Source organism: Chroicocephalus ridibundus, chromosome 10 (genome assembly GCF_963924245.1).
Source record: "Chroicocephalus ridibundus chromosome 10, bChrRid1.1, whole genome shotgun sequence".
Classification (NCBI taxonomy): domain Eukaryota; kingdom Metazoa; phylum Chordata; class Aves; order Charadriiformes; family Laridae; genus Chroicocephalus; species Chroicocephalus ridibundus.
In genome coordinates this window covers 23,308,310-23,328,578 of record NC_086293.1, presented here as the reverse complement: position 1 = coordinate 23,328,578, position 20,269 = coordinate 23,308,310, and the positions used below count along the sequence as shown (strand labels likewise).

The window sequence follows — 20,269 nt, the reverse complement described above, 5'->3', positions numbered from 1 at the left end:
TGATAGTTAGGGTTGCTTATAGTAAGAATGTTTCATTTTCAAGGGAAAAAAGAATAGCACTTTAAGGAAACACTGGAACCCTTGTTAATGAGCTCACACTTCTGCATTCTTCATGGGTAGGCCAGTCGTGACACAGCAGCCTGAGCGGTGCAGAAGAGCTGGTGTGGTGGCACCCATGTGTCAGTACTGGAAAAATACTGTCAGTTGCACATTTGAAGTGCGAACACTTACAAAATGCTTCCGAGATAGCTATTCTTTTGTTAACGCGTACTAGTAAAATTCAGGATTTGTCAACAAGCCAGGTATAGCGAGTGAACGTTTAGTTTAATGAAATTTAGTTCAGTACTACACACAAGAGCTCCTGAGACAAAAGCCGTGTGTGTTTGTATACATTGTTCTATTGGTGGTAAGTTGCTGGTAATGATCAGATCTACAGGATTGCCAGAAGGATTTTAAATATGGTGAGACTGACTGTAAGGATCCACGCTGCAGTAAAGTAAAGAAGCACAAAATATTCTAGCTGGTAACTGGTAAGTTACGTATTTTCCTGATTGGAGTCAGAATACCAGGAAAAACACTGTCAGGCAGGTAGTTACTAAACCACGGGTGCATTTGATACTCCAGCCGTTGGCACCGAGGTGTGGCCCACAGAGGGGCAGGCTGCAGGTCCGGGCAGTGCCACCAGCAGTGGCCTTTTGTGCTGCTGAATGGCCTGAGCGGGGGCTGGCAGGCAAAAAAAGCACAGTTAGGTTTGCGTTTTGTTCTCGAAGAACACTAAAGATGAAGATGTATCCGTATCTTCCCTTGTTTCTGAATGGCTCCGTATGAAAAGTACTTTATTGCTAGCAGCGCTATTTATTTTTCCTTGCCTTAAGGGAAAAAAAATACAAACAAAGGAAACAAAATCTGACAGACTTAAGTAAACAAAACTGAATTATTAATTACCTGCTGTGCTTTACGAAGACAGACGTTCTGCCAGGCACACATCATGCTTCAGTAGTAGGTGAATTCCTTGTGCACACGAAGGGTCACGGCTCTCCACAAGTTATTAAGGAAAGTTGTAACCCAGGAACGCTGAAAGGTTGCCAGTTTCTAATGGCTTCCAAGTAGGTTTGACTGGATCAGGTCTTCCCCAATGCTCATTAACATTTTTTGTTAAATATCTACAACTGGCGTTTTTTCTTGTACTCGAGCTTCGTTTGCCAGTGGTATTTTGATTAAGAGCAAAGCCAGCTTCAAGGCACAGTTTGATCCTTGTGCTTCCTGAGGCGAACAAAAGCCGTGGATATTTAAAGAGATTTAAGGTGATAATACCCCCATTGGCAAACTTAGGAGACAGGAGCTTAGGGACGTTTTTGATGCGTAGTATATATTTAGGTCTTAACAGTGGCTGAAAACTAATGTTAAGGTTAGTCTTGCTTCTGAAAGAGAATTAACTTAAAACACGTAGAGTTCTTTTTTAGATATCCTGCCAGCTGCAGAATGCATTTAGGACATTAACTGTTGAACTGAGGTGTATCTTGTGTACCGAAGTATTGTGTACTCTACAGGTGACACCTGGTTTGCATCAGTTATTTCACTGAGAAAGGAAACGTAACGCAGCATTTTGTATGAAATACAGTTGAGACAAAGAGCAGAGTTTACTTTTCTTTTTCAGAAGATAATGAAGTCTATTTTTTTAAATTATATATACATGCATGTATATATTGGATTGATAGTTTCAGAATATATATATTCATTAAATAGTTGGCCATTCTTTAGCCGTCTTTTGTCTGGGGAAATGCACAGCTAATTTGTCCGGTCTTTAGCCTTTGAAATACGCACCCGAGGCCGCAGAGCGGGGCCGTGTCCCAGCTGAACTGGCTGACCACGGAAGAGACGGGTGAGAGAGCAGAGGGCAGCTGAGGGCCTTCCTCCGCCCAAGGGAGGGCGAGTCTGGCGTTGCGTTTGCTACAGGACAGCAGGTCTCTTCCTACACTTCGGGTGACAGCAGCAACAGGAACTATCGACAGACTTCTGTCTTCCTCACTTCAACTGAAAGAGTCAGCAGAATAAGACCATCCCGCAAAGCGAATTAAGTATTTGTGACAGAAGGGCCAAAGTTTAAGAAAAAGGACAAAACCCCAGCTACAGTCAGCACATACCAGACCATCTTATTTGCACTAAAGCAGTAAAACGACTTGCCAAGAGGCTGTAGCCTGCGATGGCTAAGCGATCTTGCCAGCCACCAGCCGGCTGCCCAAGGACTTGCAGAGAAAGGCCTCGCGTGTCCCCGTCTTGATATTTCACATTACTTTCTCTGAGCCCTCTTTATTACCTTTGCAGCTCACGTGATAGACTTTGTTCCAGTTCTCAATGGTAACGGGTGTCTCACTTCAGCTCAGGGTTGATTTAGGGCAATTTCTTGCATGACTTTGTTTTGTAACATGCTAATAAATGCAAAAAAAACTTTTTAAAAGTAATTCTTGACAAAGGGACTGAACAAGTCCACTGACCCATTAATAGAAATAGCAGATGCTGTTGATTAGTTAAAAGCAATTCCTCAAGGGATTGAAAGTAGGCAGCTGCTGCTTTTGGAAGGACGCAAAGTGAAGTCTGACAGGCTCCTTCGCTAACCGAGGCTCGTTCTCCAGGCCCTCCCTCCCCTTCTGTGCCGCCGGGAACGTCATCTCTAAATTCTGGCAGGACCTGCTGGTTTGAGCTGGGTTTATACTGAGCTGTGCCGGCAGCCTGTAACCCTTCTCTTAGAGGAAGGTCTTGTAACTGAGGAAGAATACCATTGTAACTTTCCGGTTTTTTTCTTTAAAACAAACTTACTTGGTGCCAAATTACTTCTGACAGGTCTGAAATAGATAGAGACCAAGGGGCCAGATGTATCGATACATACGATCCTGTTAATTAAAGAGACTTAAACTTACGGCTGTACCTGACACGGCTGTGTCCTGTAGTAGTTATCACATAGCCAAGGATACGCTTCCAGGAGGTTTTTTATTACAGGCTTTCTCCATTCTCTGGTACTTACGAGAGACATTAACAAAACAGGAACCTTTTACCTTTTGAGAGTAAATATGCGTATCCTAAAACATCTGACACAGCACTAGCACAGATGGTAATCCCGTCCTTTATCTTAAACTCATGTTAAGACTAAAAGCTGGTGTCCTTCAAGGATCTGGGTTCAGCTTCATTCCAGAGTACGCTGGAATAGCACCAACGTAGAGACAAGGCCCAGAAGAGCGAGCAAGTTAAATTTAATACAATGGAAAAGTCCTTTTTTCTCCGCATAGTCATCCCTGGAAAGCGGACTGGCGCCCGCTTCAGTCCCACCACGTCTCTTGCAGACGACAGGAAATCTCGAGTTCCCTCTTTGCTGAATCTGTTCATCTATTACTCTGTACTGCTGTTTAGTTTTGGGGGGGTTTTTAAGTTGTGTATTTAAAAAGCATTGAGTCTTAACAAGTAAATTGTTCTAAAATATGAAACAGTGACACTTCCTTAGCTCAGGCTGCATGAGGAACACACAACATTCATGTTTATATTCCGTTTCTTTCAGGGCCTCCTGCAGAAGCAGAAGGAGTTGGAGACTGCTCTGATTCCTGCTCTGGCGCAAGAAGAGAACTTTATTTCACCATTTTGAGAGGTACATATGAATGTTCTGAACTCTTAAAATGTAAATGCACAGCACTTTGTTTGCTACTGTAATTAATTATGGACCATCTGTATCTTTTTTATGAAAGATTTAAATTATGTGAATTTTGATAAATACAGGGTCACGTTGGCTTTCATATTGAAGATACATTTAACTAACGATGGTGTGTCCGTTTAGAATGGTCTTCACGCTGCCTGAAGACGTACATCCATTTAGTATAAATCACCAGAACACAGTATAAAAATGTTACATGGGTTTTTGTAGAACTCAGTTTTGATAAATAAAAAGATTAAGATATATCCTGGATGGCTCAGGTAGACTTTGTTGGTATTTTTAACGATATGAAACTGCTTGTACTTGTCAAAGACTAAAAGCTGTCTGAATAGTTAATGTCTATTAACTCAAGTAATCCCAAATTTTAAGACCAAAGAAGTGCTGACTCTGAACTTTTCCCTCCCTCTCAGTTAGAACAGGATAGAAACACTTAACGTTATAGCGGGCTGTAAAGAAGTTTTCTCATAAACAAGGTCTTTTTTTAAAACTTTTCTTATCAAGGTCTGAACAGACATTATTCAGTGCTTCCAGTCAGAATTAAATGTTTAATTCAGAGTAATTTGCTTTTAGGCTTTAAAAGATAGGATAATCTGGGGTAAAACTGTTTCTCTTCTAGATGTCTGCAGAAGATGCGTGAGCCAAGTTCACGTTAGTTGTTCTGTGACAAGCGGCACAGAACCCCCCCTGCAGCTGTGGTTAGACATAACCCCACTGTGAAGGTACCTCCCAGCCGCAGCGAAGGGAACAGAGGTGCCCTCTGGCCTCTCCTTTGAATGCCGAGTCACGCGCGAGGCGACAGCCTGCACTTGCTGTTATAGGAGGTAGAACAGTTCTTCACCATCCATTACCCTTTCTTGATACAAGGGAATTCTCTTTTGAAAAAAGATCATTTATTTGCCATGTTTGGTAGGAGGGTAACCACTGCTACACTAGTCTAGTGCTGACAGAGGGAAGGGCATTCAACATTAAGGGTAATTCTGGGGGCTGGGTTTGTTTGGTTTTTTAAAAGCTAGCGTTTTTTAACCAATAATATTTTTCCCCAACTAATTTTGTGAGTTTGAAGTAGTGTTGTTTCAAATACCGTCCTCTGGCACTAAACCACACATCCTACATGAAAGTACTAAAATCAAATTACAAATAGGAAAAAAAACCCCAAACATATGAGTTTGGACAACCTGAAGCTAAGAGCAGTAAACGTATGAGTATGAGTGAAGAATATCAGTGTTTGCAAACCCAGCAACGGAACAACAAGGGCTGGAGACGCCACAGCTGCTGCCTCTGAGCTGCCCTTTTCCAGAAGCCTGAGGCAGAAGGTTGTGTACAAAATTAGGCAATTACCAGAGAACCACGGGGAAAAATTAAAAAGGGCAAGATTAAGAAACTGATAAAACTCTGTACTTAAGACAACGCTAGGATGGAGGTTTTTCTAACGCAGATTGAGCTTCCCGAGTCAGTAAACCCAGGTCTGTCCTTCTCTCGTTACCGTAATTACAATGGCATGATAAAAGCGGCGAGATCCCTGCGACGGTGCTGCAGGGAGCATGCCGTACCGCGCTCAGACGCCCAGATAACTGCTATTCACGAACTAAAGGTTCTGGATGTTTCTCACATATTTGAAAACAATATAAAAACCACAGACAAGGCCACGTGTTAGCCAGTCCCTTGTGCACTAAGAGTTTATTTTATTTTTGTAATGGAACTGCACCATTGGTTACTCTACTTGAGGTATTTAGCCAAAATCCAGTATATAGTCATTAAAATAACTACACTGCCTTAGAGCTATGTAAAAACATTTGTACAAAATTTGTGTCAAATGTCAAATAAATACATAAGTTTTGATATTTACGTAAAGAAAAAAGTGATTTTGATACCCTTACAGTTAAAAAAAACCTCGCTGTTTCACATATTTTAGGCAAACATTCAGTTTTACATTAAAACAGACCTCAAACCGAAGCCCAGGTACAGGTCAAATACAAATGTAGAAACTTAAAAGTGCCAACAAACAAGATAATTCAAGTACAGTAAATGTTAAAAAATATATATATTTATTTCAATTTTTCAGATGCTTTCAACAGGTACAGGCCATCAGGATTTAAATAAGACAAGAAAACATTTGAGATAAAGGACAAGAAACATTTTGTTCCAGAATAAAATAGAAATTGTTAATCCACTATTTTAGAAACAGAAAAGTCCACAGCAACTTATAAAAAGAGACTCAGAAGTTTATTTCTGTTTTGAATATGGCCTGGAAGAATCACAATTTATATCCCAGCCGCCAGGCGGTGACGACTTGTCTGTATCCATGCTCTGACTGTAAGCAGAGAGAAAATAATTGCCCCTCTCCTGGTTTTGACTGGCAGAAGAAATTTGGTACGTTGTTCCCAGAAAAGTCTGATGAGTGAGTACATTAAAGTGACTGAACTGATGGGACATGTTTAATTGTCTGCTGTAAGCTTGGAAGTTACCGAAAGGAGCTTGTTCAACTGAATTGTGTTTTTCTCCTTCAGCAGAGCATGTTGTAGGAACTGGAGTAACTGGTTGTATCTCTTCCAAGTCAATTTTAGAAGTCTTTTCCATCAAACCACTTTGTGCTTCAGGAGAGAACTCAGTAACTGATAAGCAGCTTTCTTTTGCGCCTGCTCCATGTGAGCCCTTGGCCTCTGTCTGCAAAGCTTCCAAATGAGTATCATACTTGGAGGCATCATTGCAGATTTCTATTTGTGATGTTTCATCCCCTGAATCCAGAGACATGTCCTCCTCATCCTTTTCATCGTTTTCTACAAGAACTACATTAAAAAAGAGAGAAAGTCCTATTCTATTGAAATACAAACTTTCGTTAGAAAAGCTATACACTACTCACAGAGTGTTACGCTTCAGGTCTGCAAGTCCAATATCACTTAAGTCTTGGTCTTCTGCCACTCTTGTTCACTTACTCAACAAACACACTTAACCCTCTGTGTGAGTGTCCAGTTATTCCGATGCTAAAAGCTTCTGCGCATTGTGTTCATGTTTAGTGTTGGGAAATCCCAACTCCCAGCTCCAAAGGGGTTAATGTCAAAACAGCATCTAAAGTTACACAGTAGGTGAGTATTTGATCAGACAATTAAAGGAGTACAATCACTGACATCTCAGTCCTTTTGTTACCGTTTCTAAAAGCTACCCTTAAGTCTAGCCTTCGCCTGAAAACAGACGGTTACACCACTTTGCCATAGGTCTACTTTCCGGAATACCGGGTCAGCCTGTAATTCTGTATTTAAGATCTCCTTTGGTGCTCCATCCCAGCTGCTTTTCCCCCATCATTTAAAATAGAAAAAGAATAGCTTGAGAGTTGGGTTTTCCTTGCCATCTGTAATGTTCATTTACAAGAGTAAAGGCACGCTCTCTCAAGGACCTCCACCCCCCACATCTAATTAGCTAAAGAAAGCGTAAGCGTGCTTAATGTTACCTGACTGTCTTTTGGGAGCGTCAGAGGGAGGAAGGCTGTTTTCTTCAGTAACCGAGTTGTGATACCCGACGAGACTTTTAAAGTTTTGCATGAAGTCATCAACAGTAGCAACCACTATTCCATTATCAACGTAATTTGAAAGTGTTTTGAGATTCTTTTCTAAATACAAAGGAGATTTTGTATTAATATTTAACACCTATTATCAAAAGAGGGAGAAATAATCATAAATTTGGGGTTTACCTGTTAAGAAGACGACATGTCTCTGGTGTATGTTTTGAGCCTGGAGCCTGATCAGACACTCTAACTCCGGAGCATTTCGAGTTTGAGAATCACAGTTATGGTACGACAGAATCTCAACCAAGTGCTGCTTTTGGTAGGTATTGAGAAGGGTCAGCAGGCTCAGGGCAGCGGCATTCATTCTGTAATGGGAAAAAAGCGCACTATTAGAAAGATACTTCATTTAAGGTCAGGCTAAATGTTAAGAGACAAACGTAACAGTAAGTTCTACTTAATTGGGTTTTTGAGAGCGTAATTACAGCTGAAGTGTTTCAACGACTGGTATTTGGAGCACACTACTCACCTCCCCAGCTCTTTAAGTTTTTTTTGTATTTTGCAGTGGACTTTCCACTGCCATTTCCCGTCTGGGGTGTTGAGATCCTCCAGAAACTTTAAGAACTGTTTTAGTTTATCTGTTTCGGAGATATTGAACAGAAGTTAAACATTGTGGTGTGCAAACTGAAAATACTGCATCAGTTTGTACATAAAACTTCTTCCCATTTTCATCAAAGTAGTTACACAGCTACGAACGTTAGGCTAGCGCTTCAGGTTTTCTGCCCAGCAGATCAGCCAACAACAGTGGCCCAAAACCGAGCTGCTTTTTTGTAGGTCAGATGCCCAACAGCGGTGTCCGCTTACGTAAAAGCCGAATTCAGTCCTATGTGATCTGCCTTGCTAAAATATATTTGAAAAACTGCTAATTTCATTCACGATTCAATTTCGAATAAAGAAGAAGTGAAAAATGTGGTTTTTCAATGTTTTTTCTAGCATATCTGTGGATTGAATAGTAAGGAATAAAAGGTTCCATAGACACAACTACACAACCGAGCAAAGACTTGGAAAGCCAAGCCAAGATCTGCAGGTTCACACGTTCCCCAGAAACGTGTTCCCCAAAAAGCCCATTGAGGTAAGAGAGAGACTGAATTAGCTGAAGTCCTCAAAAAAACCAAAACCAACCAAACCCGCTCATAAAAAATAAACTTGAAAGTTAGAAGACTTGATTCTCCACTGCAAGGAGATTGGCATCTCTTACATACTAAAACATCAGACTTTTTTTGTCTGTTTCAAAGCTTCAGAAAACATCACACTTACCTATAGTGATGGACTCTGGATTAAGGACAGATTCATCTGACACAACAAAACCACCCGACACAAACAGTTCGTTGTAAGTGTGATTTTTCACATCATCCAAACTATCGACACCCGCAAAGCTGACACAAGAAAGCCTCTTCAAAGTTACTAAGCCAGGTATCTGTTTAAAAATGTTATAAATCAGAGATGCATACCAAAGATGATACAAAAAAACAAATTACAGAACTTTCCTACTTATAAATACCAAACGTCAAACTTCAAAACACGTTTTCAAAGATCCGTTATTTTTTCTCGTGCCTACAGAGGCGCGCTCTCAAAAACGTTACAGGGATGAGACAGCGGATTTACCTTCTGTCCAGCAGAGGTTCATAAACCCCAGCTGCAGAGAACCCCGGCGGCATTCGCTGGCCACGAGAGCATCACGGAACTAGCAGAGGAACTACTCGGGCCTCTCTACAACTTTCCAACTATTAAGAATAAACAGGCATCGGCACGTATGTGGAGGTGGAAGAAGGTGCAGGTGTACGATGTAGCAAGACTAGGCATTTACCACAACCATTTTTGTTTCTTCAAACAGCAGCTAAACCCAGGACATTGTTTAAGCGCGATGTTGTTACGGGAAAGTGACCTTGCTCAAAATGAGCTTGTCTCACGACGTAGCTTTCTATAGTACACGTTTACTTATGTGAAATACCTTATGGATGAGGTTGGCGATGTCTTCGTTTTGGATAATTATCAACAGTTTATCTAAAGCAGCTCTTCTTTTAAGGAACTGTTCTGGATGGCACTCTGTATTACCTAACTTTGTGAGATATTCCTAACGCCGCAGAAAGAGAAGACGGTGAAGAAAAAGTGAATAGTGAATCCCCACACGATGACCGCGTTAAGTTTAAGTTTCCTATTCAAATAAATCTCCGAGAGACAGGTTTCCTTGTCTTTTGATACATTCTTTGGAAGGATGTAGTAACACACAAAGAGGCTGTTTCAGCAAGTCAGTCACTCTTACAGCATTGGCATAAACGGCTAATTGACAACCTATCAAACCTGCAGGAGTTTTCAAATAAAGCCAGAAGTTTTTATTATTTCACTTTCATCTTACACATTTAAATACACAAGAATGGTAATCTCCCAAAGTTACCTGGACTCTTAACTGGATGGGAAAGGGAAAAAAACCAACCCAAACCACACACATGGACTTTTCCTATACTCGTTCTAAACGGCAAGCTATCACATTTTTGCCCTTGTTATCTTTTTTCTTAAGGCTACCGCCCCCCCTCCCCCCCAGCAGTATCTTCAGAAAGAACCAAACTACAGCCTGTTCTGCTCTCCAACTATGAGAAAACGACTGACGTAAAAGCTAAATATAAGCAAGACTACCTCAGACCCTCAAGTGAGAAGTGGGACAGGACAGCCTACTTTCACAAGTCAACCTTTTTTGAAATAAATTTCAGACTACCTTACATTTGCAAGTCCGGTTTTATACACTCCGATTGGAAAGGCACTCCGCTCTATTTTAACACTAAAGAGAGGCTCAACTGGGACAGACTCACCTTGATTTCTTTACAGAGAATGCTTTCTTCCTCTTCATGAATATAAAATTTCACAGTGTTTTTCTGTACATCTTTAATAATTTTGACCAAACTGTTAAATACTTCAGGTTTTAACTGGCTTATAAAATCAGAAAGGGCTGGTTGGGTTGAAATGTTTAAGTTTTCTGGGGATTTCTGTGTCTTTTCTGGTGGCTCCATCAGATCACCACTGGAAGAGGTCTGGTCAGACATCAACATATCTTCTGTTTTAGCATTCACGTGATCTATTTCCTCCTTCACGAAGGCTAAGCTTGACGAACGCTGCTCATTAGAATCCAGATCTTCCACCGCGTTATTACACAACGGCTCTGACAACAAGGCGGTGTCAGAGTCCCTGCAAACAGGTAACGTGTCGGGGGGAGGATTCAGTGCAGCGTTACCAACCACTTCTGCTGATTCAGGACTGGAGTACGTGGGTGGAGTCTGCCGAATGCACGAAGAGGACAAAATAACACTATTCAACTTTTCACTCAGTGCCTCTATATATTCCTGGACAGAAATCTCTGATGCCTGTAAACACATGTATTCAGAAAGTCTCATCATCCTCTCTCGGGCAGAGAAGACGGGAGTGGACATACCACTAACATATGCAATATTCTTCTGCTGCAAAATTTCCCGAATCTTTCTCGCAAAGAGATTGTATTCTTCTAATAGTGTAGTCTCTATTATTGTGCTAATGGAATGCTTAGTTGTAAAAGGGTGATCTACTAGCCCACACTGATCTTCCAGTTTCTCCACTTGGCTTGTATAAAGTCCATCTTCTGCTGTCCCCTTTTGTGTGTCTGAAAATGGAGAGTATGGAAACTGATAATCAGAACTTCTCTGCCTATTTATTACCCGGGGGTCATTAGGAAAGGCATCCTTTGGCGGTAAACACACCAGTGGCTCTTCTGGTGATTTCAGACCTATATAGGAAGAGTTAAGCATCATCATCTCATGTTTGAAAGTCACACGCAACTGATACACTAAAATCTTCAAAGCACAGTTTTAAAACAACAGCATTACTGTTGTGCCTCCCCCCTCCCATCAACTGAAATCCAAAGGTTCAGGTGTTCTGTCTGCTGAGGTACAGAAGCACAGAGAATTTAATAGCTCCTAAGGCAGTAGAACAATAAAGTCAAAGTTTGCTCAGAAAAGCAGAACACAAGTAATTTTCCCAGTAATAATATCTGATTTAAGCATAACAGGAACTGCCTTAATTAAAAAAAAAAACAAATTAGAAATCAAGCAGGGTGACAAATTATTCAAATATTTTCATTTGTTACTAGGTTACAATCCTCAGACTTTGAAGGGGCTTATTTTAGCCACACGTTACCTCGCGGAGTTAAACTGCAAGCTGCGTGTCTGGTCTCGCAATTGAGAATACAATTTTTTTTGCTTAAAGAAGGAAGGACATAAGCCTTACGGTGAGGAGTGACACACAAGCAGTTACGCTGCAGGGAGTGCCGAAAGCCTCTCGTCATCCAAACCTCAATCTTTTCTGCAGCACACAGTTTCTTCACCACCCACATTCCAAACTATGGTTTTGTTTGGTTTTAAACCAAACTTAACGCTTTGTTGCTATTAATGATGTATACACACACTGGTATTTCAGTATATGTGTGTTCCGTAAGTACTTCAAAGGAGGCTTTTTTGTTGGTTTTGTTGAGGTTTTGGGGGGTTTAAGTGTTAAAGCTAATACAGTTGTAAGCAAAAAACCAGATTTCTGGAACAGAAGCAATAACCAAAATAGTAGAGACAGTTGCTAGAAGTTAGTATTCTTCTGGAAAGCAGTCATTTTTGTAGCCAGTTAAAAAAGTTATATTCAGTCCCTAATTCAATCGTGTCTACCCAGATCCAAAAGAAAACGTGTGCCGCTAACAGGATGCCATTTCCACGGTGACAGCACCGCCTCACAGTTACTTCATGCCGCTAGAGTTACCCAGACAAACCAGAAATACGGTTCCATTATTTTCCTTATCAATGAAATTCCTTCCTCATCCCTCAAAGCACATCCTTTGAGTCAACCCAAATTTCAAGTTTTCTTTAAAATCACTAAACGCAGATTTAAATGGGGTTATTCCAATTAGTTCCATTCTATTTTATTTGAACCTTTTTTGGTACTGAACTCAGTACCAAATCATAATGTTAAGGAGTACGCTTAGTTTAAGCTCGTTTGAGAGACGAGGCACTTAAAATACGTTATGCATCTCGTTCTTCTTGAGCTGCTCAGCACTTAGGAGCTACATCAGTATTGTAATCAAGAACTATTACAATATAAGCAAGACTTAGTAAGAGATTAAAAGCTGTACTATAGCTTTAAATTTGGGGCTGTTTTTATAACTTATTACATTTTAATCCAGCTAATCAGTTGCATACCAATTTTTAGCAATGACATTTTGTTCTGTGGCTCTGTCTGCATCCCCAGAACAGGTAAAACTTCAAATCCCAAGGTTATTAAAAAAAAAAAAAATCAATATACAATCCACTCATCCTGATTTGATGGAAAGTTTCTGTAACAATTATGTTAGGAAAAAAGTTTTCAAGATATATATGATTAAGAACTCATTAGGTTATTCTTCAAAGATGATTATTTAAAATTTTCCAGAATGAAAGAAACTTCATTTTAAAAACAAAAGCCTTTACTTTTACTAAAGGTTTTTGTAAAAAAAAAAAAAAAAAAAAAAATGTTAAACAGAATGTAAACAGAAAGATATACCACTGAATACGAATATAAATTCCAAATATTTTCTAACATGTAAAAAACAGGATTAAAAAACCCCAAACGATTATTTAAATTAAAGTTACCCTTATTTAAATGGAATTCTCTAAAGGTGGCATCCTTCATAGATCTACACCTTTGGGTCACAAGTCTTCACAAAAACCAAGTGCGTGAGCAAGGAGCAAACCCCAAATAAACAAACCCTTCAACAACTAGTGAAGTATGATTTATGATTTCAAACCTACTCTTGGTAATACCTTGTCACTGGCTACGTCAAAGAAACCGAAGAGAGACCTGCCTGAAAACAATCTTAGAAAGAACAGCTGTTGAAGAGCTGCTGGAGTAGTTCTCCTCGCAGACTGAGAGTCAAATTCTTCACTGCCTAAGAGACGTCCTTCCACAGGGACTCCAGAAAGAGGATTCTTGGGTAGATTTTGGAATCAGAAATTCAAACACCACGTGACAAAGAAAGCCTAGAATGTTCTGTTTTGTCATATCCAAGATTAATGTCATCAAAAGCCACCACTTTTAAGAATGTCTATTAACGCATTAATCTTCCCTTACGAGAGAAGGAAGAATAAGCAAGAACAAACACCCTTTTTGTGCTTTATGTCTAAAGCCAAAGAAGAGTCTCAAATTCAAACCAAAACTGAGTTAGGATGGGTTTGTTAAAACCTGCCTATGCCCAAGTCAGCTTTCAAAAATAAGACTCAGGTTTGATTACTATTGTCAGAAGTTTAGACCACGTAATCGTGAGGAAACAAACAAGCCCACGACACAGGAGCAGTCAAGATGAGTTGAGGACCTACAAACAACGATCTCCTCCGACACCTTCTGCTGTCCTCAGGAAAGAAGCAAGACAAACCCCCCACTCCTCAAATCACAAACTATGAAGACTTAAGTTCTTGAAGTAGGTTTAGCTGAACATGACCCCTGTATCAAAAGGTTTTTGTTTTTTTTAAAGAAAAAAACCAAGAGATGCTCATTTGCCTTCCTGCAATTGTGCAGTGATGAAAAAGCAAGATGGATGTTCTCTGAATTTTCCCTTCCAGAGCTGCCTTGCTACAAAGATGAGAGACATGGAGAAGCCATTGGATTTAGAACACAATCAGCTTCAGAAAAGAACAAAGCTTCCTTTAAATTATATTACTGAATCCATCTTAATTCCCTAGAATCAAAATTCAAAGCCCTTTAAGAAGATACTATACAGGAAGATATGCCCAGTAAAAACTGAGTGCCAATAGCCCAAAACATTAAAGCCTCTCTTGACTTTCCTACAGCCTTCTTCATGTACCGCAATAAAACGAGCCCACTTGCTGAACAGCGTTATTACGAATTCTCTGATGACAATTCAATACCAGGCGAGAACACGAGCTGCTCAGTAGTTCAGGCCATAATGACACGTGCAAACTGTCCCACTTACTCTTCTCACCTGTTTGCTTATCTTCAACTTTTTCCAGCTGAGCGTCTTGAACTCTTCCTGCCCCTCCTGAAGGAGAGCAGCAGTTAGCATTCAGAGAGTTTCTTCATATTTACATAGCACCTTTTACACGATCATATCGCAGAGCTAGTCAACACCTCAAGTCCTGCCTCCAGCTCTGGGGCCCCCAACATAACAAGGATGTGGTCCTGCTGGAGCGAGTCCAGAGGACGGCCACAAAGATGAACCCAGGGCTGGAGCATCTCTGCTATGAAGACAGGAGGGAGTTGGGTTTGTTCAGTCTGGAGAAGAGAAGGCTCGGGGGAGACCTTACAGTGGCCTTCCAGTACCTAAAGGGCCTACAGGAAAGATGGGGAGGGACTTTTTACAGGGAGTATAGTGATAGGACGAGAGGTAACGACTTTAAACTGAACGAGGGTAGATTTAGATTAAATATCAGGAAGAAATTCTTCACTATGAGAGCGGTGAGACACTGGGACAGGTTGCCCAGAGAAGCTGTGGCTGCCCCATCCCTGGAGGTGTCCAAGGCCAGGCTGGACGGGGCTTGGAGCAACCTGGTCTGGTGGGAGGTGTCCCTGCCCAGGGCAGGGGGTGGCACTGGATGATCTTTACGGTCCCTTCCAACCCAAACCATTCTATGATTCATTCTATGAATACTTATTGCAGTAATAGCTAATTTGTAGGAACCCAAAGAAAACCAGTGATGCTCAAGACAATCTCTTCAATCTCTAGAGAACAGCACTTCTCCCTCAGAAGACTTCAGAGACAATTTTTTCTAGTAAGATTTGTAGTCTCACAGAAGACTGTGCAACATATCAGTCAACTGACAAACGCTTGCATGAACTCCCACATCCAGCACCTCTGATGTATTTCAGTTTTTAGATGCTCAATCATCCACTTAACTAGTTATCTCAGCAACCATATCCTCAACTATATGCAAAGTGGCCATTTCCTCCAGGAGTAAGCCACTATCCAAACCACTGTACACTCTCCATACCCTGTAACTTAGGAAAATCTCTGAATGGGCTTTTGATGTTTGGCCCTTAAAGAAAGCGCAGAAAACTTTATCCAGAACTACTCTGTCATTTCATTGAAAGGCTTATGAATACTGTGAAGGGAAACCTGCTTCCCCTGCTGTTCTCCCCTCTCAGCCAAACAAACAAAGAGCTACTAAACTACACAACTGCATGGATATCACAAGTGTCCAAGAGACAGATTCCAGCATTCCTGGAACACGATCAGAAATCAGCAAGTTTTTACTCAGAGAATGCAGTTAACAAATTCTATCTGGATTTAGTCATAAGACGACTTGATTTGTAGCCTTGAATTGAGAGCTCTTGATGCCCAGTTTCCACATCCTTCAAATCCAGGCTTTTATGCTCTCCCAAGACTTCACACTGTTGACTCATCAAGAAATAGAACAAGAAGCTTCTTCTGTAAGATTATTTAAGATGTAAATGTTTAGATAAGGACAAAGACTTTGAAGCACTTTCAGTAGAAGAGCTTGACAGAAGAAGAGAGAGAGTACTTTCTGTAAGGAGGACACATTTTTCATTACTCTTCTGGATTTCCAGTTGCAATTATCCACCCATCCAATCTTTCAGTAGAACCTAACAAGTTCAAACACTGAATTCAAACCAGTTGTGTACCTCACCAGATAAACAGTCAAGCATTCACATTTCTAAATTATGTCAGTATGTACCCAAAGCAATATTCTCTACCAGTATTGTTTTCATCCAGCAGATTTCTGTATTAATCAAGTACCAGAAACAACTGTGTAGGCCATATATATGCTTGTGCACCACCATGTGACCCAAGAATGAGATCTATGAAAGATAGAAGCCTTTAGAACATGATTTCATTCACTATTTGTAGCAACGTAAGAGTTAAACCCATCTTACCTGTAATGGGAATAAGTTTCCAGTGCATTCCAACTTCTCCTATATTATTTGAGTTGGAATGTTGCCTGCGATAAACATGTTCTATAGGTGTACTAGGACAGAGATTGTAGTCTTCAAAACTACTTACACTTCCAGTGCTTGCTTCCTAAAAAACAATAAAAATTCTCAGCTCAAAACTTTTTTTTTTTTTGGTAGCTCTTAAGCTTTTACATTCTTAGCAGCTGACAGTAAGAACACACCAGAGTTCACCTGCATATTGGCAATTTTGCCACCAATCAAGTCAAGTCAAACTTGGAAGTGTTTACATGAGGCACTTATATATTTTATTTACCTGTTTGATAATTTCTGAGACGGATGTCTTTGCCGATGGTCTATCATTAAGTAAATAAGGCAGTCCTGAGCACACACCTTAGAGTACAGAAGCTGGGTGGGGCAGGGAGGAAAGCAGGCAAAGACGGGAAAAAAACTGGGAAATCTGTCTGCTCCTTAGCCTTTTTCAGGCTGTTGTCCTTATAGCCGATGACTAAAGCCATGAGATGCTGGCACTGCTGAGGAACTGCCTGCAACTAGTATTAAACCCTTCAACAATCCAATTTCATCCCACATTCCAGACAGTTAGATACAAAACAACACAGAGATTAAAGGTAGGACAAACTCCTTCCTGCTCCATGAGTTAGAAACTGGACTTTGTGTATAAGTATCAAGAACAGAGATCACAGAACAACCACTCTGTAGAGTAACGTGCTTGAGAAAGCAGCTGGGGCCCTCTGAACCCTAAGCACAAGAGCCTTCTTCAAATGGAGTCCTGCCAGTTGTGCTGTCATGAAAAGTACGCATGGAACACACATACACCACTGCACCGAGAGGGCACGTCAAGAGAGCTAGGCATGCATTTAAGTCCTCAGAATTTTTCAACTCTGCTCCCGCCAAAACGCAATAAAGCCAATTCCCCAACCATCTTCAATACCCATAAAGCATTTAAGACCTTCCACTACGCACACTTCTTAACGCTTCTCACTCAGACTCTGCTAGAGGGACGGAAACAAGCCCATCACCTTTTCCACAGTATGAGATCAAAAAGTAAGGCTTGCAGGATCCCCACTTGTGCACGCAACTGAAGCGTGTTCTCCTGCCCCATAAAGAGCCTGCTACTATTAAGTAGGATAGAGAATACACTTTGAAGAGGCTGGACCAGAACCAATTCCCCAAACTGGAGCAGTAACTACAATTAGAGGAGAAGCATGCTTGATGATTGCAGAGCAGTAAGAATCACTTTATTAACCCTGAGGTGCTGTCACTAGAAAAGGTCACTAACTCACACACACAAACAGTCAGCTGAGGTTAAGTTGTTGCCATTGGGGTTTTTTGTTTGTTTTTAAGATAACAGTCCAGAACCCATAAAGCATATTCAGTTTCCAAAGACCATCAACTTAGTTTTGCCAATCAAGACAAGAAAGAGACCTGTCATTAAAAGGTAACCGCTCTCGTTCTGCTTCTCCAGAGTAACTGTTGATCACCTGTGGATAAACATTCCTGTTTAAGATACCTCCAACCAAATCTGAATATCAAATACAATTGCAATTCCATTTCTTTCACTTCTTGCTTATGACAAGAAAGCAACAGGCCAAGATAAGTCTCAAAATTATACAGCCCACGACTGATATGTTTATTTTTGGTTTGCATTTGGGGGGAGAACAGGGAAGAATTCTGGGTGCATAAGCTTTGAAAGAGATTGTCTTAATTCAGATCTGGGAGGAACCTCGTCAAAACCAGGCTCGTTTCTGTACCCAAAATGGAATTTCATAATTATGACAAGTTGTCATATCCAAACCACCAATCAGGTATATAAAGTTAAAGACTAAGCAGTACACAATCGTTAACGGCCTCCCCTGCAACCACTGCTGAGAGAGTCCATACGGAACAGCAACTACTGCCTTATCAGCTATTTGCTGGAAGAATAACAGCTAGGCAGTAACTACGAAGAGGAACTCTCAAATCTCTCCTTACTGTGTTTCAGGTTCAGCAAACCTCAGTAGCCCAGCCAGACCAAAATTCACCCCGGAAGGAGGAAGATGGAAGGCAGTAAGCAAGCTGTTACTCTAACACTACACCTGCTCCATGCAATAACTTGGTAAAACAACTCAGCACTACAAGCAAGGTGAGAGCCAGAATAGAGTATTTGTTTTCCTACAAGAGATAGAAGACAACCGCAAGGCTTTGGTCTCAGCAGAGATGAAAAAACGCTCATATACAGTACTCAGCAACAGAATGACAGAAGTTTTGCTGTCTATTGCTGGAGCACCCACATATGACAGTTATTGTAAAGCTACGGAGGACGACTGACTGTGGTTGCTTTCCATCTTTCAGGTATTTTAATTATAATTTTATTACAGAAAGAGGAGACATAAAGAACCAGGAACACACATCTTAAGATTTAAGAAAATTTCCATGTACAGTCCTACCAAACAGAAAAGCTCCTTCACAGAAAAGTTAATGCTCATGTAAAAAAAAAAAAAATATATATATATATAAAAAATCTTTTTCATTCAGTCTCATAATATTTACAAGAATAGTACATTAATGATCAGCATCTACCTACATGGCAGTTTCACTTACTTTTAAACGTAGCGTGTGTTCCAGACCTACTTCATTAGCTGAAAGCCGTAGATCAACATCAACTGGGTAGGGTAAGCATGCCACATCAGTTTCCAGTATCACTGGGCTCTGTGGGTCCTTAAAGTTAACATTTTCAGCCTGAGCAGTATTAGGAAGCTCATGATCATCTTTGTCCTGTGCTGGAATGGATTCATATTCATATTTTTGTCTCATATCCTCTTCAATTTCATCAGTGCTTAATCCTAAAGCTTGATTTACAGACTGTGCCAACGATGAATCCAAGTGTCCTGCACTAGTTAGTGTTTCTAAAAGCAGTTTAATGAGGCCATGAGTGTCAGTAACAGCAGGGTCAGATACATCTTGTTGCCTCAAGTCAGTATCATGTCCACCAAGACCAGAATTAACTGAGAAAACAGAGTGTGGCGAATCCGAGGTTCTGCCCCCTTACAGCAGGGGGAGGAGGGGAAAAGTAATCCATTACTAAGTTTTAAAATAAAATCAAAACCAGACACCCCCCAAAAACCTACCACATACCCACAGTCTCACTCTTTAGCATCAATTCATGTAGCACACATACACTTATTTTCCTAACGAAAATTTTGAACAGGTAGATGTTGACAAAAGGGCGGTTTGTAAAGCTAACAGTGTCCTCCAGATAAATAATTAAGTTTTTTTAGGTCACTCAATACCACGCTATTTTATGTTTTAATACAAGTCACATATTATGATCTATGTATTTTATGGAAACCTTGTGAAATTCTCCATCACTTGAGAGAAAAAGATTAGTGTGAGCAAAATACTCGACTCCATCCTATCCCTGTTGCTCCAGAAGATGATGAGTATCTTAATCCTTAACCTCACAAGTTCTCTTAGACTAAGCGTAAATTCTAAAACATTGCCATGCCTATTTATACTAAATCTAACTTTAGAACAGAGTTGTTATTCCTCTACTCATCCTCTTGCATGAGTAAATACCATAGGTATTTATTCTTCTTGGAAAGAGACTACTTTTAAGTATCTGAGGAACCCCAAACTCATTTATCATATATAGAAATCTAATCATGTTTAGATACTTAAGCTCACAATATTTTAAGTAAGATGTTTTACAAGACAAACAAATTACTTTTAGGGTAATACAAAAACATGGATAGATGTTGCCGTTTTGGTACCCCTGAGGGAGTTAAGGCAAAATTTAGTTTTAAACAGATACTGTTCTGATTACAGCCAGGTAGAAATGAATTCACATGAACAATCAACGTAAAAAGACTCTGAAGATTCACAGACGTCCAAGCAGGAATCCCAAGATCTAGCATGTAGCCTACCCCCTGTCTCCGCCATCCACACATGCCAGTATCTTCTGTCCCCCTCAAAAGGGAAACTTACTCCTAAAATCAGTTTCCAAAAAATTAATTCCACTTCATCTTCCAAAGTGATTCATCTACACGTGTGAATGACTGGTGCTTGATGGAATTCCCCCTCTTCTTTGTGCCACCCTCCTCCCCAATTTT

At 40.5% G+C, this 20,269-nt stretch overlaps 2 protein-coding genes across 6 annotated transcripts in view; one reads left to right on the top strand and one right to left on the bottom strand.

Annotated features, from left to right (window-relative positions):
- CCDC66 (coiled-coil domain containing 66) overlaps window positions 1-5,223 on the top strand; it is a 30,006-nt gene extending 24,783 nt beyond the window's left edge. The window contains exons 19-20 of the mRNA XM_063348294.1: window positions 3,551-3,637; window positions 4,317-5,223. Coding sequence (XP_063204364.1) covers window positions 3,551-3,634 — 84 coding nt within the window. The 3' untranslated portion in view covers window positions 3,635-3,637; window positions 4,317-5,223. The remainder of the gene's footprint in view (window positions 1-3,550; window positions 3,638-4,316) is intronic.
- A 125-nt stretch (window positions 5,224-5,348) lies between these two features.
- Window positions 5,349-20,269, bottom strand: part of TASOR (transcription activation suppressor) — a 34,506-nt gene continuing 19,585 nt past the window's right edge. Inside the window, exons 15-23 of one of the 5 annotated variants that reach the window (XM_063348288.1) lie at window positions 18,762-19,204; window positions 16,146-16,290; window positions 10,064-10,884; window positions 9,208-9,330; window positions 8,514-8,673; window positions 7,726-7,834; window positions 7,386-7,564; window positions 7,146-7,304; window positions 5,349-6,486 (exon numbers count right to left, since the gene is read on the bottom strand). In XM_063348288.1, coding sequence (XP_063204358.1) covers window positions 5,924-6,486; window positions 7,146-7,304; window positions 7,386-7,564; window positions 7,726-7,834; window positions 8,514-8,673; window positions 9,208-9,330; window positions 10,064-10,884; window positions 16,146-16,290; window positions 18,762-19,204 — 2,702 coding nt within the window. In that variant the 3' untranslated portion in view covers window positions 5,349-5,923. Of the gene's footprint in view, window positions 6,767-7,145; window positions 7,305-7,385; window positions 7,565-7,725; window positions 7,835-8,513; window positions 8,674-9,207; window positions 9,331-10,063; window positions 11,008-16,145; window positions 16,291-18,761; window positions 19,205-20,269 lie in introns of all 5 variants that reach the window. The other 4 variants (XM_063348287.1, XM_063348291.1, XM_063348293.1 and 1 more) reach the window with 4 other exon arrangements.